The sequence below is a fragment of the Carcharodon carcharias genome, chromosome 3, assembly GCF_017639515.1.
Source record: "Carcharodon carcharias isolate sCarCar2 chromosome 3, sCarCar2.pri, whole genome shotgun sequence".
NCBI lineage: Eukaryota > Metazoa > Chordata > Chondrichthyes > Lamniformes > Lamnidae > Carcharodon > Carcharodon carcharias.
Window position 1 is genome coordinate 75,128,286 of NC_054469.1, and position 15,603 is coordinate 75,143,888.

A 15,603-nucleotide genomic window follows, 5' to 3' on the forward strand; every position below is an offset into this window, starting at 1 on the left:
GTAGCACAGGCATTGTCTAAAGTCTATGTTTATTCCTTTATGCAGGACGACCATTTGCTAAATTAAAGATTAATCCAGGGGAGTTTAAATTGACAAACTGCCAAATAAAGGGGAAAGCTTACCAATGAGAATAAACTTTGACATGATTCCTAAACTTTTGCAGCTAAGAATCTGGAAAAACACTTCAGAGACCAAGAACCATTCTTAATGTGCAAATATTTCCCCCAGTCATTGAAGGTTTTAAAAAGAGACAAAAGACAGGCACTGTGTCACACAAAACATACTCAAGCAAAACAATTTGATAAATCAAATTTTAAGACTTTTCATACACAAACCTTGGTGCAAACTATTAGGACTGGAATCCCAAGATTATGTGTAAGTGTATTTGAACCTAGAGGTAAGACCACACTTTCTTCATCAGTTTCTTGCAACACAGTGTTTCTTCGCTGTGGTGAAGCTGGTACTTCCTTATCTGGCTCTTCATATTCTTGAAACTCTTTCATCACTGTATATAGAAAAAAATAAGTTAAAAAATTTTATTCTACAGGGCCTAATGAATACAATTTCAAAATTTACACCTTAGTGATACACAATATAGTTCATGTAGTTTCTCATTTACTGTGAAATTGAGAAGTTACTGAAGGCAAGGAGTTTAAAAAGTTAGCAAAATCATAAATAGTTGCTATTTTTGTAATCTACGTTTGTAAGGGTTTTTTTTTACAATTAAAAAAGATAGCATTTCACAAATTATGTTCAGTGAATAGTTATTTGAGAAAAAGCAAACAATCATTACTTAATTGCAAAGATTTAATGGTCCTTCAACACCTGCTCAGTTAAAACAAAAAGTACCAACGACAAACCAAATGTTCATATTTTTCATCATACATTGTTTGGCAGAATTTTACACGCTTTTTCAGGGCGTGTTTTGTTGACAGGGAATGCTAAATACAAATTTCACAATACTTGTGCTGATGGTCATACATAGCAATACAATCAACATTTTAGAGCGCAGGGTGCTCGATGGCAGAGTCTGCAGCCATGGGTGGCGGTGCAAGGGCATGGCAATTGAGAGGTGAAAGGAGGTGGACGCAATTTTTGTACACTTAAGATATTTTCCAATATATAATTTTGTAGATCATGGGTACAGTAAATTAAAAGACACTACATTACTTAGATTTGGTGTCAAAACTAAGAATTTTACTTGCTGCTCTGCGCTACGAAGATCAACAGCTGCACTGCTGCCTTATCCAGTCATGAATGGTGGTGCACAATTATATAACTAGAGGCGGCGGCAGCTCCACAAATATTCCCATCTTCAATGACAGGGGAGCCCAGCACATCAGTGCAAAAGACAGGGCAGAAGCATTTGCAACCAACTTCATTCAGGAGTGCTGAGTGGATGATCCATTACGGCTGTCCCCAGCATCAGAGGTTTCAGCCAATTTGATTCATTCCACATGATAAAGAAATGGCTGAAGACTCTGGATAGTACAAAAGCTATAGGCCCTGACAACATTCTGCCAATAGTAGTGAAGACTGGTGCTTCTGAACTAGCCGCACCCCTAGCCAAGCTGTTCCAGTACAGCGACAACACTGGCATCTAACTGGCAATGTGGAAAACTGCCCAGGTACGTCCTGTCTGCAAAAAGCAGGACAAATCCAACCCAGCCAATTACCATGCCGTCACTCTACTCTCGATCATCAGCAAAGTGATGAAGGGGTTATCGACAGTGCTATCAAGCGGCAGTTACTCAGCAGTGACCAGCTCACTGGCACTCAGTTAGGGTTCCACCAGGGCCACTCAGGTCCTGACCTCATTATAGCCTTCATCCAAAGATGGCCAAAAGAGCTGAACTCAAGTGGTGAGGTACAATTGAATGCCCTTAATATCAAAGCAGCAACTGACCGAGTGAAGCATCAATGAGCCCTAGCAAAACTGAAGTCAATGGGAATCACTGGGGAGAAAACTCTCCCTCTGGTTAGTCATACCTGGCACAAAGAAAAATGGTTGTGGTTGTTGGAGGTCAATCATCTCTGTCTCAGGATATCAGTGCAGTAGGTCCTCAGCATAGTGTTCTAGGCCCAACCATCCTTCAGCTGCTTCATCAATGACTTCCCTCCATCATAAGATCAGAAATGGGGATGTTTGCTGATTGCACAATGTTCAGCACCATTCACAACGACTCAGATACAAAAAAGGTCGTGTCCGTATGCAGCAAGACCTGGACCTAGATCTTGATGTGCAGGGGACAATTTCAAAGTTTGCCGATGACACAAAACTTGGGAGAATTATAAACTGAGAGGATGACAACGTAGAACTTCAAAAGGACATTGACACATTGGTGGAGTGGGCAGATAGGAGGCAGATGAAGTTCAATGCGGAGAACTGTGAGGTGATGCACTTTGGTACAAAGAACATGGAGACAGTATAAAATAAAGGATACCATTCTGAAGGGTGTGCAGGAGCAGAGAGATGTGGGTGTATATGTACATAAGTCATTAAAGGTGGCAGGACAGGTAGAGAGAGTTGTTTCTAAAGCATACAATATTCTAGGCTTCATTAATAGGGGCATAGAGTGTAAAAGCAGGGAGGTTATGATGAACTTATATAAGACACTGGTTAGGCCTCAGTTGGAATAATGTGTACAGTTCTGGGCGCCACACTACAGGAAGGATGTGAATGCATTGGAGAGAGTGCAGAAGAGGTTTGCGAGAATGGTTCCAGGGATGAGACACTTCAGCTATGAGGAAAGATTGGAGAAGTTAGAACCATAGAACGCTACAGCACAGAAAACAGGCCATTCGGCCCTTCTAGCCTGTGCCGAAATATTGTTCCGCTAGTCCCATTGACCTGCACCTAGTCCATAACCCTCCAGACCTCTCCCATCCATGTATCTATCTAATTTATTCTTAAAACTTAAGTGTGAGCCCGCATTTACCACGTCAGATGGTAGCTCATTCCACTCTCACCACTCTCTGAGTGAAGAAGTTCCCCCTAAATCTTTCCCCTTTCACCCTAAAGCCATGTCCTCTCGTGTTTATTTCTCCTAATCCAAGTGGAAAGAGCCTACTTGCATTTACTCTGTCTATACCCCTCATAATTTTGTAAACTTCTATATCTCCCCTCATTCTTCTACGCTCCAAGGAATAAAGTCCTAACCTGTTTAATCTTTCCCTGTAACTCAATTCCTTAAGACCCAGCAACATCCTAGTAAATCTTCTCTGCACTCTCTCAATCTTCCTGATATCCTTCCTGTAGTTAGGCGACCAGAACTGCACACAATACTCCAAAGTTGGCCTCACCAATGTCTCATACAACCTCACCATAACATCCCAACTCCTATACTCAATACTTTGATTTATGAAGGCCAGTATGCCAAAACCTTTCTTTACAACCTTGTCTACCTGTGACGCCACTTTCAGGGAACTATGTATCTGAACTCCCAGATCCCTTTGTTCCTCCGCACTCCTACCTTGGTTTGACCTTCCAAAATGTAACACCTCACACATTTCCGCATTAAATTCCATCTGCCATTTTCTGGCCCATTTTTCCAGTTGGTCCAGATCACTCTGCAAGCTTTGAAAGCCTTCCTTGCTGTCCACAACGCCTCCAAGTTGGGACTGAATACCTTGGAGAGGAGAAGGCTAAGAGGAGATTTGAAAGAAATTTCCAAAATCATGAGGGGTCTGGACAGAGTAGATAGGGAGAAACTGTTCCCACTTGTAAATGGATCGAGAACCAGAGGGCACAGTTTTAAAGTGTTTTGCAAAAGAAGCAAGTGCGAGGTGAGAAAAAACTTTTTGTAGTTTGGGTTTGGAATGCACTGCCTGGAAGTGTGGTGGAGGCAGGTTCAATTGATGTGTTCAAGAGGGCATTGGATGATTATTTAAATAGAAACAAACGTGCAGGGTTACGAGGAAAAGACAGGAGATTGGCACTAAGTTAAAGTGCTCAGAGAGCTGGTGCAGGCCTCCATCTGCACTGTAACAATTCTGTGATTCTGGACAATATCCAGGCTTGGCTGGTAAATGGCAAGCATCATTTATGCCATACAAGTGCCAAACAACAATCATCTCCAACAAGAAAGAATCTAAATCTCTGCTTGACATTCAATGGCACTACCTTCACTGAATCTGCCACTATCAACATCCTGGGGGTTACCATTAACCAGAAACTAAACTGGATCAGCCATATAAATATTGTGGCTACAAAAGCAGGTCAGAGGCTGGGAAGTCTGCAGAGTAACTCACCTCCTGACTCCCCAAAGTCTGTTCATCATCTAAAAGGCACAAGTCAGGAATGTGATGGAATGCTCTCCACTTGCCTGGGTGAGTGTAGCTCCAACAACCAAGAAGCTCAACAACATCCAAGACAAAGCAGCCCACCTGATTGGCACCCCATCCACCACCTTAAATATTCACTCCCTCCATCACTGATGCACAGTGGCAGCAGTGTGTACCATCTACAAGATGCACTGCAGCAACTTACCAAGTCTCCTTTGACAGATTCTTCCAAACCCATGACATCTACCACCTAGAAGAGCAAGGGAGCAGATGCATGGGAACACAACCACCTGCAAGTTCTCCTCCATGCCACGCACCATCCTGACTTGGAACTATATCGCTGTTCCTTCACTGTTGTTGGGTTAAAATCTTGAAACTTCCTTCCTTACAGCATTATGGACAAAAGCAGTTCAAGGCAGTGGCTCACCACCACCTTCTCGAGGGCAATTATGGATGTGCAATAAATAGCAGCCTAGTCAGCGACGCCTCATGAAAGAATGAATTTAAATAGTTACAATGAGTCCCTTGTCTTGTTGAACTGCATTGCTAAATCATGTGGTGAGCATGGCAAGAAAAGCTGAAATGCAAATCTTCAAGAAAACTTTACTTTATTTATTACCATTAGCAAATGCTACAAGGACTATCATAAAACAGAAATGCTGGAAAAATTCAGCAGGCCTGACAGCATCTGTGGAGAAAGAAACAGAGTTAACATGTCAAGTCCCTATGACTTTTCTTCATAGCTGAAATCTACATAGTCATACAATATTGTCTGTTTGGCATCTGTTTCTAAACATGAGTATTTTCCAGCCATATGACTGAATGAATTGCATTTAAGATTACACTGTGACCAATTGTATCCAGTGTCCCCTCGCAACTTCAAACTAACTCCAGTGCTGCAGAGACCTAATGGACAACTGTTATTGTCACTGTAGTAACAAAAACCGCTGGAAAAACTCAACAGGTCTGACAGCATCTGCGGAGTGGAACACAGTTGATGTTTCAAGTCCGTATGACTCTTCATCAGAACTGTTCATCACTGATGAACAGTTTCGAGTCAGACTGACTCTTCATCAGAACTGTTCATCAGTAATGAACAGTTCTGATGAAGAGTCATATGGACTCGAAACATCAGCTGTGTTCCTCTCCGCAGATGCTGGCAGAACTGCTGAGATTTTCCAGCTATTTTTGTTTTTGTTTCAGATTCCCAGCATCTGCAGTATTTTGCTTTTATCTTATTGTCACTGTAGTAATGGTTTTTTGACACTGTGTGGCACTGTTCGCAAGGCCAAATTGTTTTATTGGAGAGCTTAAAAAGTAAAAGTGTAAGTGGTTCAGACAACTATCAGATAACATGCAATTTTCTCGTGACAATTTGAAGCACTAGGAGAGAAATCAGAATCACTTGCTTTTTACCCCATTCTGCTTTTTATTTATTTACCTTCCAAACTTCTTTTTTGATAATGTTATATCTTGCTGAGGTAAGATCTTACAAGTGCTTGCAGCTTTGTACTTAACTTGTCCAAATGGCTATTTATCATGAGTGGACCAGCAAGCTATTTTAGCATGCCTGGTACCAAAACTAATCTTTATTTTGCTCCCAGAAAATGTTCACACAAATGATTACTTTCCTGCAGGGATCACTGGATAATACTGGGTAAGTAAATGGGGATGCAGACCACAGCATCAGATGCTCCAAGGGTCCTGGAATACATAGCAAGTTCACTTTTGTTACATGTAATGGGTTAACTTCTATCATTAGGAAACCCTTTGAAGGCAACAAGGTACCGCATCATGTATTAATGAAGAATGTTAAGAAAAAAAGCTTACTTTCTAATAGCGCCTTCATCTCCTCAGGATATCCCAAAGTGCAACACAACATGGTCAAATAGGGAGCATGACAAAAATGTGTGTGAGGGGACACCTTTCTGCCCACTGGTATTCATCAGGTAGGAAGAGAGAACTTTGTGTTCCTGTGTAATGTAGTATTTACTGTAAAGTTCAGTTGCCTCATTTACCTTTTGCTGAAAGTGGTAGCTTCAACCTATCCTCATACTTCTGTATCTGCTTAAGCCTCTGCCTCAATCCTAAAACCTGCAGTGTTCTAAGTGCAAACACAATACCAAGAAATCATAATGTATTAAGGTAATCCTCCCTCGGGCACCATCTAAATAAAATGTGCAGCAGCTTCATAAATTATATCAGTGGAAACTCTTGAAAATACTTTCTTTAAAAAAAACGTTAGTAAATTGCAGCAAACGGTGTTTGCCATTGTGCAGTGCCTGCAGCATCTCAATTATGTAGCCCAGGCTTCTTTTATTTTTTTAGTGCTCTTAGGTAATTTGAGTATTTTAATGGCAATCCAGTGGCCTTCATTGAAAACCATACCATGATTGGATTATGCTTTCAGCAGAGTTACATCTGTTTGCAGGAATTTTATAAGCGTAAAAATGTCCTTTTGAATGATATAGCCTGATACATGTTACAAAATAAAATCATTTTAAAGCTTCAAATTAAGTACCAAAGATGCATCAAAATGAGTATGAAGTTCAAGATAATTTTCTGACTAAGCTCAACTCCAGAGATTGAAGAACAAAAATCTAGGCTGATGCACTGTCAAAGGTGCTATTTTTTGAATGAAATGTAAACAGAGTCCCTGTCTACCCTCTCAGGTGGATGTAGAAGATCCCATGGCACTATTTCAAAGAGCAGCAGGGGAATTATTCTCGTTATCTAGCCAATATTTCTCCCTCAAACAACATCGTAAAAGCAGATTATCTGCTCATTACCACATTGCTGTTTTTGGGAGCTTGTTGTGTGCATATTGGCTGATGTGTTTCCTACATTTTAACAGTGACTACATTCCAAAATTACTTCATTGGATGTAGAGCACTTTGGGATATCCTAAGTTCATGAAACACACTGTGTTCTTGGTGTCCTTTATTTTATATTACAAGAACCAGGGTTACAGTGAACGAGTAAGTCAAACTGTGCAGCATACTAGTGTTTTGGGAATTATGTCCTCTCTTGTGCAAACAAAAATGCAAACCAGTGGCAGTGCTTGTTCAGCCTACTCACTGGAGCTTGAGGGGCCCCTGTAACATGCAGACAATCACAGTGGTCATCACCAGCAGTATGGAGGTTACCTTCCAAACCAGCTGTAATGCACAACAGTTCAAGTTCTTCAGTCATATACCCAAGAAACATTCCAATCCAAATGAGTGATGTAGCATCTTGAACTGGAGAATGCTAAGCTGTCTAGGTGCCATTCTTGAAAGCTCACACAATAGAAAGCTTTCCTCCTCTTCCACTCTCTCCAATTCCTCCTACGAGGAGAAAGTAAAGCGACCATGCAAAAACAAACCAAGAAAGTTACCCCAACAACCACTGTTAGCACACAATGTTTTTTCCTCAAGGATGAGCTGCTAGATTACAAAGATTTATTTTAGGAAATGGTAAAGAGAATTCTACGCATCGAGTTCAGGAAGTATGTTTAATGCTGTTGGCTGAAGGGTATTGCCCCATGATTATCATCTAAACATAGCTCCTGCTTTGATTCCATTTAGTACTTCGCAAGTTACCAGATCCAATAAGCACCATTAAATTATTGTTACGGAAAGAAATGGATTCAAAAATATGCATCTAGGTTTTATATGTTTGATAGAATACAGAAGAGCTAAATTAACTCAGTACTTAAATAATCTAATACTTTCAAACTCCTAACGAAAAGAATTATTGAGAAAAGATAGCTTGATCTCCATTCTTAAGACTGATTATGAACCTGTGTGATAAGGATTATTATTTTATTAATAATTATTAGGTCTTCAAAATCTGTTTTGGAGGAGTCGTTCTATACTGATCCTCCATTTACAGTAATGATTTGTTTTGAAAGGACCCCATGATTGAAAACATGGTGGCACAGAAATTGAAAGTATTGAGATACTGAGGTAACGTCAAGTGTTTATAGTATTGTCCTATAAACAGAATAGACTTTAATTCCAGGAGCTCAGACTTGACGGCCCAAAGTAAAGTACACAGCTTTGCCACCATGGTATAAAATGAAATTTTCTTGCTGAAATTTGGACTGTTTGGTCACAAAGGTATTGCATCAATACTGAGGGGCAACAGGTAAAATTCATTATGTCAGCAACTGTTTGATTATGGCTATTGGAACAACTTGGGATTACAAAGTAGTAATCACTCTTCAGTGGCCAACAGGGCATGGTGGGGAGAGGGAAAGATTACAATTTTACAGATATTGTTAAAAAATATACATAATATCCTTTTACATTATTACAGGGGATAACAATTTTAAGTGAACCTAATGCATCAAATTTAATGCTAAGCCTTCTGAGCATCTAAAAATTTGCAGTAACCGATTTATTACATGCCATAACATTATCTATGTCCATTCATCATAGTACTTACAACTCTGTTCCATTTCTTTCATTTCCTCTGGTGGTATTTTTAGTTTGTCAATGTGTTCTCGAACAACATTGGCCCACTTCTGTAATGAATCCATTACCATCCAAGGCCGGGACATGTCCACCACCAGCATAAGTAAAGTGTCTTTTATGTTATCAGATGTAACTGCAAATTTCAGGAGGCCTTTATGGTAAGTGTCACCATCCAAGATCCAAACATTGCATCGTGTGTGATCTGTTAATACAAGATCCCACAAAAGAAAAATAAAACAACCAATTAACATACACCACTGGTTTGCACCTTCATCTAAAGTTCTCAGAACAAAGCCATGCAATATTCAGGACTGCTAGAGAATTCGTGGAACACTTTTATTACTTAAAGTTAAGTAAAGTAATTCTGCTAGTTTAATAACAATTTTCAGATTGTGTGTTTCTCTTTACGCTTGCACAGAGATTTTCATAAGCCTTTGCACTAATTGCACAAAATGCATTTAACTTTTAAGTGCACCCATTTGATGTGCCTATGTCCATCTGACGTGCCTAGTATGGAAGACCAATGGAAGAATAAAAGCAAAATACTGTGGATACTGGAAACCTGAAACAAAAACAAAAAATGCTGGAAAAGCTCAGCAGGTCTGACAGCATCTGTGGAGAGAAAGACAGGGTTAACGCTTCGAGTCTGTATGACTTCTTCAGACCAATGGAAGAATGTCCAACATGTCAAGCTACAAGATGCACTCTGTGTCCACTCACTCGTGCCAACACCTCCTTATACATAAGTGAATTATCTTGCTTTGGCAAATGATCAATGAATGTGAAGGTACCTATTCCTCGAAGAATTTGAGACAGCAGACTAGATGTCACAAGGATACATATCTGACTAAATATAAGCTCTGAAGAAGAATCACATGGACTCGAAATGTTAACTCTGTTTCTCTCTCCATAGATGCTGACAGACCAGCTGAGTTTTTCTAACATTTTCTGTATTTGTTTCAGATTTCCAGCATCTGCAGTATTTTGCTTTTGACTAAATATAATGCTGGGCGCTTGTTTGGAAAACACCCCAATGAGAGTATGTTGTACAGGTGACAAACACAGTGAAAGCAATGGTTAGTTGTGTTACATTCTCCTCTTTGATGTAAACGTATCAATCATATGACAAGGACTGGCAAAACAATAACGTGGATTTTTTTATTTGAAGGTAAGACTATGTAGAGTTAAATGGGAGGCTGTGGATAGTTGAACTGACCTCAACTAATACTGCTTGTAAACTGAATACAAGACGTGGGACTAATACATGACATCCTTTTGAGGTGGTAGTAATTGACAAAAGTTTAGATTAAAGGTATATCTACATCATATCATTTTGCAGTTTCCATTAAGGGGCTGCCTTTTAATTTATCCCTGATTTTGTTAATTTAGTTTATTTGGTTTGTACGCAAAAGAGTTGCATCATATAATTGACCTGAGGGGCCTTCGCGGCTCCTTGCAGGCATTGTCCATCACTTACCAGGACCTGATCAAAATCTGGAACATAGTCACCTCGTGCTGCAGCTCTCCACTGTCAGGAGTAGCAACTATCGTCAGACTGCTGCTGCTCAGGAACCTGCACCTCTATCACTTTTGGCTTACAGGAGGGCTGTGCCTGCTGGGGTGACCAGGACGTGCTGGGGGCAGAGGAGTGGCTGGATGCTCCCGCAGCAGCTGGCACATAGTGCGAAGGTGGACGGCTGGCTTGTGGCCAATGCCATCCATGACTTTAGGACGGTCATGCTTCGTCCCGATGTCATTCTGGGGCTCAAGGTGGCGCAGGTGCGTGGTGATCTTCTGCACAAGTGTACCCCTCTTCGGATAGAATTCCACATCAGCCCCAAAGCCTCAAACCCACCATCGGGAGCCAGAGCCCTGCAACCCGAGTCACTTTGCGGAAATGCCCTCCAGTGCCTTTTAGAATGCAGGGGTTTCTTAGATGGGCTGCTGCTGCACACCCTTCACCTACTTGCCCTTGCCCAACACTTGACACAGCCTGGCATGACTTGTTGCCATCCAGTGGTGGAGGTACCCAGTGGACGGCCCTCTATGGGGGGTGTCCTGCCCCTTTCCATCGGGGACCTGGGGTGGAGGGTGTTGCACGCGGCTGTCCTATACAACTGTAGGACGTGTCGGTTCGCAGACTCCCAAGATGCCTGCGTTTTATGCGGCCTTGCAGAGTCCCTGGACCACGCATATGGAAGCTGTTATAGGCTGCACCCCCTTTTTAGTTATTTGAAAAACCTTTTGCTTTTGCTTTGTTTGCACTTCAGTCTCACGCTCCTGATCTATGGGCACCCTGTGCAGAGGGGGAGGAGGACCTCCTCAGGAACCTGCTCCTGGACCAGGCCAAGCTGCAGGTCCAGGCAGCGGGCAATCAAGGGAGTTGTCCAGCCTGACCACCTGCCCCTCTTCCGCAGCTACGTTCGCGGCTGGGTGTCCCTGGAAAGGGAGTACATGGTGTCCACTGGCACCGCTGAGGCCTTCCATGCTCGGTGGGCACCTTGGGGACTAGGGTGCTTTACTGACACCTTTAATCGCATTTTGATTTAATGTTTGTAAGTTTCCTTTAAATTTTGTCTTTTGTTTTTGCAGTTTCCCTTTAAGGGGCTGCCTTTCACTTTGTCCCTGATTTAGTTAATTTAATTTAATTGTTTTGTAACAAAAGAGTTACATCATATCATTACAAGCTGTACCCTGAAACTTCTTTCCACTTCCTACCAGGCATGCTGTAATAATGATGGTGATGCCAAGTAGCAGCACCCAGGGAAAATGAAGTCACAATCATGCTGCATTATCTTCACTTCAGCAGCCATGAAATTTGCAGGGTAGGGAGTGGGAAATGGTCATGACACCAAGGAACAGCAAGGAGCTGATTATAGATCTCTTACGGATTCCAGACGTAACAGTCTGGGCTGGGAAGAGAAGCCACTTAAGGTGCTTTGGCTGATCTTGAATAGTTAAGAGTGGAATCAAGGAATGGCAGTTCCACTGAACTGGACAATGAAAATACAGGGGAGGATGATGGTGTGGTCGATTGCACCAAAGGCTGCAGAGAAGTTACTGGTTTCATCTTGAGTGAATATTGCCAGGAGACACATTCACCATGGTTAATTTTTTTTGTATGAAAATGGGTAGCCAAGAATGCCACACACAAAATACTTGTTGCAATATTAATGGAAAAAAAAATCCTCAACCTTTGCGTGGCACTCACCATCAATGTCTTCATCATGAACATCGAGGTACAAAAACTCCATTCCTCTCCCTTTTTTGTAGTCCTCCACACCCTGTAATTTTGCTATTAAAGTGGTTTTACCAGATCCATCTTCTCCTGGAAATACAGGAAGGGAGTGGAAATAACATCAGCACTATTTGAACATCTGCAGAAATCAAATCACATCAAAATCTAACCAAAGGACCTTCAACACTTCACATTTCACAGATTGTTTGGCTATGTCAGAAAAAAGGTTATTTTTTCTCACCACAGGAACACTGAACGATTCTCCCTTCCCTGTGAAAACACTATGCGGATTCTATTTTTAAAGAATATAAAAAGAATTCAAATTATGACAAACTTGGGGCAAAATCATCCCAAATTTGCACTAAGCGCAGTTGCAGGCGAGTAAAATGATCTTTTACTCAATGGCTGCAATGGCAGCTTTTCACACCATATCGTCCCAAACCCGCCACATTAATTAAGCATTCCCTGGAAACATGCCGTTTCCACGACAGGTGGGCTCTCATTTGCCCGCCACACCATCACCTCGCCGCTTCAGCACGCCGGGCACAACATTTAAAGTCCACACAAACATTCCACGCTGTGCCACGTACCCTGCTCTCTCACACTCCATCTGTTTTCATGCAGGAGAAGCTGGCTCACATCAGCAGGAAGAGATCCCAGGTCAAGGGTGGACTGGCCCACATTAGGCCTCCCGCACACTTTGAGGAGTGTACCATGACCGTGCCTGCGGTGATGGTGAAGTAGGTGGCAAACACCCGCATAAGGATCCTGAACCACATCATCCCTTTCACAACACAAATGTGAGTGCTCTCTCTCCTGATTTTGACTCTGCTAAATATCTCTACTTTGGTTCACAGGGAGCTCTGCATAGCGACTGACACCTTCAGCCAGCCATTCCCTCATCTCCATCCACATCCTCACTCCAGCCAAGATGACACCTCCTCCATTGAAGGACAATAAATAAGCAGCCTGGAAGACACGTCACTGCACTTACCCACAACCTGCACCAGCACAGAGAGACACACTTCAGTGGGATCTAGATCTGGAACAGGCTCAGGTTCACAATCTAGGGGTCACTGCATGTACACACGACCGCAGCAGGAGGCAGGTTCGGCTGAGCTCCCTGGCACTCGGAGCACTGCTGGGGATCAGACATCTGTGAGGTCCTAGTCAGATGATGAGCTTCTAGATTTGGCCTTTCAACTCATCCTGGAGAGTCAGCAGAAGGCGTGGGAACATCACGCAGTGCTGTTGGAAGGCGTCAGCAGTGGCATGCCAGTTGGAGGAGTGCATCTGCCTCTCGCTGATGAAGTAGTACCCACGTGTCCATATGGAGGTCCATATGGGGAGGATGGCAGACACCACAGAGACCCTGGTCCAGCAGAATGCAAAGGTGTGTGCAGACCCACACTCTATCACGGGAGCCATGGGTGAGTTCCTGCAGTGGCAATGCGACAGGGAAACCTTGACATCCCTCCAGGTGCTCTTTCCCCTCAAGGAGTCAAGCCAGGACCCCGAAGGGAGGAGCGACAGCAGCTGGACACCTCCAGGTCATTCACTAAGGAATCTGAGGCTGTCCTCTCCCTCAGAGTCCCCTTTGCCTGTGAGCCCCTCAACCTCGTCCCCTGTCACTGCAGAGGGAGTAGCTGGCCAATGAGTGATTCTGGAGGGAGTAGTGTGTTTGTGGCAGGGCCTTGTAGAGCCTTGTGAAAGCACTCTCCGACACAAGCAGATCCTTCGCGTATCGTACTCACCTCAATGCCCTGAACATTTTGAATGCTGCCTACTGGGGTTCGTTTTCAGTTGTCCATCTGAGCTGACCTGCATCTCCGCCCACCCACTGATCACAGTCCCATGCAGCACCTGATCTCGCCCACCACGACTCTCATTTCACTTTCATTTTGGACAGCGTGGTCTGGATTCAATTTTTCGTGCGCTCTCCCGTCTTTTCCCCTCCCCCATCAGAGTTGACCCCCCAGTATCACCATCCACCTCCCCTCTGTTACCCACCAGCTGCAACCCTTTTCCTTCAGGAACATCCAAGTGAACATGCATGTTCCATTCCTTCCTGAAAATCCCTCCGCCATCCACATTCACCTCCCTGACCACCTCCTTTCCACTTTCTGTCTACCTCCGAGTCCCCACCAACCACCCTCTCTGTCCCTTCTACTGCTCCCGTCGAACCCTCACCCACCTCTGTTCTCGGTCATTCTCACCATTCCCTCATACCATGCCTACTCTCAGTTTGCCCCACCCCTCATGAGGTCCTCCCACCCATCCCTTAGTCCCTCTCCCTTCCTGACTCCCTCACATTCCTCACTACTTCCTCCTGCTTTACTACTTCCCCTTTCCTGTCTCCTTCCTCCACCCTTAGTCCCTCCCCTCGGACTTCCCCCCCGCCCCCACACTCATTCCTTCCCCCTCCTTGCTCCTTCTTCCCTCCCCCCAGACTCCCTCTCCTCTCGGCACTCCTTCCTCCCCCTAGACTCCTTCCTCCCTCTGAGCTCCTTCTCTTATATCTTCCAACCCTCCATACACCACCCCAGTTGCCATCACCTCTCCGTTAATCCCTCCTTCCGAGTGCTTCCTCACCCCCTCCCAACCTTGGTCCCCAACAACTGCATTACCTCCCCCCAACCTCATCCCTGCGACACCACTTCCTCTCCTATTTGATCTTAGACCTTCCTCTCCCACCCCCTCGACGTTCATTTGTTGTGAGCAGCAACGATGACTTTTCAACTTCCTTGAGTTGCTTTGCAGCAGAGCCATGTCAATGAGAATCCACCCAGCATGCCATGGATGTTCCTCCAGGATCCTGTTGCTGTCAGGCTCTCACATCTGCTCCTTGGACGATGGAGATGTGAGCAAGGCCCTGATGCTAAGACCTGACTTTTTCACGTCACAGCTGTCAAGACGTGTTCTGCACCAGTGTGTTTTCCTGCCGACATGGGCGGACGATCCAGCTTGGGGGTGGGAACAGGGGTGGGGGGCTGAAGAGATGAGTCCTGTGGGACTCAATGATATGCTGATTTATTACAATGAGGCTCCCTATGTCTGATGGCTGGGTTGCCATCGGCGGGTGAAGCGGACAGTTGCAAGCTGGTTTCATGACGTTGTGAAACCGATTTTTGGCCTTCTCGCTACATATTCTGCACATGCCACCAAACACGCCCGACGCCAGCAGGCATGGAAAATCCTGGCCTTGAAATCACTAAGAAATAAGCTAACTTAATAACCCATATTTGGCCTTTTTGTGGTACATTTATCTTGCAGAACTTCAGGACACAATTCTGCAACAACAGCTACTGGGTCTGGGCACATTAGAAATTATATAGCATACAATATCAGTGATTCTTACAACAGCTAGTATCTCTTTAAAACAACAGTACACTGTCACTGCATCTTTTCCGATAATGGCTATAGGCTCGTACAAGCCAGCAAGCCCGCTTCACTGGCTTGTATGCGCAAGCTAAACTATTCAACTGCAAACAGCCAGTAAATATGACCTCCTCAGGTTCTGACAGGAGATTCACCACTGTAGATACCCATTAAATAACACTTTTTCTGGTCTCTGCAGCTTCATCAATAGTGGCATGGCTTCCTTTACATTGTCAGTTAACCAAT

General features: G+C 43.6%; 1 protein-coding gene across 3 annotated transcripts in view; it reads right to left on the bottom strand.

The window, feature by feature from the left end:
- Positions 1–15,603, bottom strand: part of LOC121276434 (cytoplasmic dynein 1 light intermediate chain 1-like) — a 74,369-nt gene that overhangs the window by 38,366 nt on the left and 20,400 nt on the right. For all 3 annotated transcript variants that reach the window (XM_041184829.1, XM_041184831.1, XM_041184830.1), the window contains 3 exons: positions 11,953–12,069; positions 8,713–8,943; positions 336–505 (listed from right to left, as the gene is read on the bottom strand). In XM_041184829.1, the coding sequence (XP_041040763.1) occupies positions 336–505; positions 8,713–8,943; positions 11,953–12,069 (518 nt within the window). The remainder of the gene's footprint in view (positions 1–335; positions 506–8,712; positions 8,944–11,952; positions 12,070–15,603) is intronic.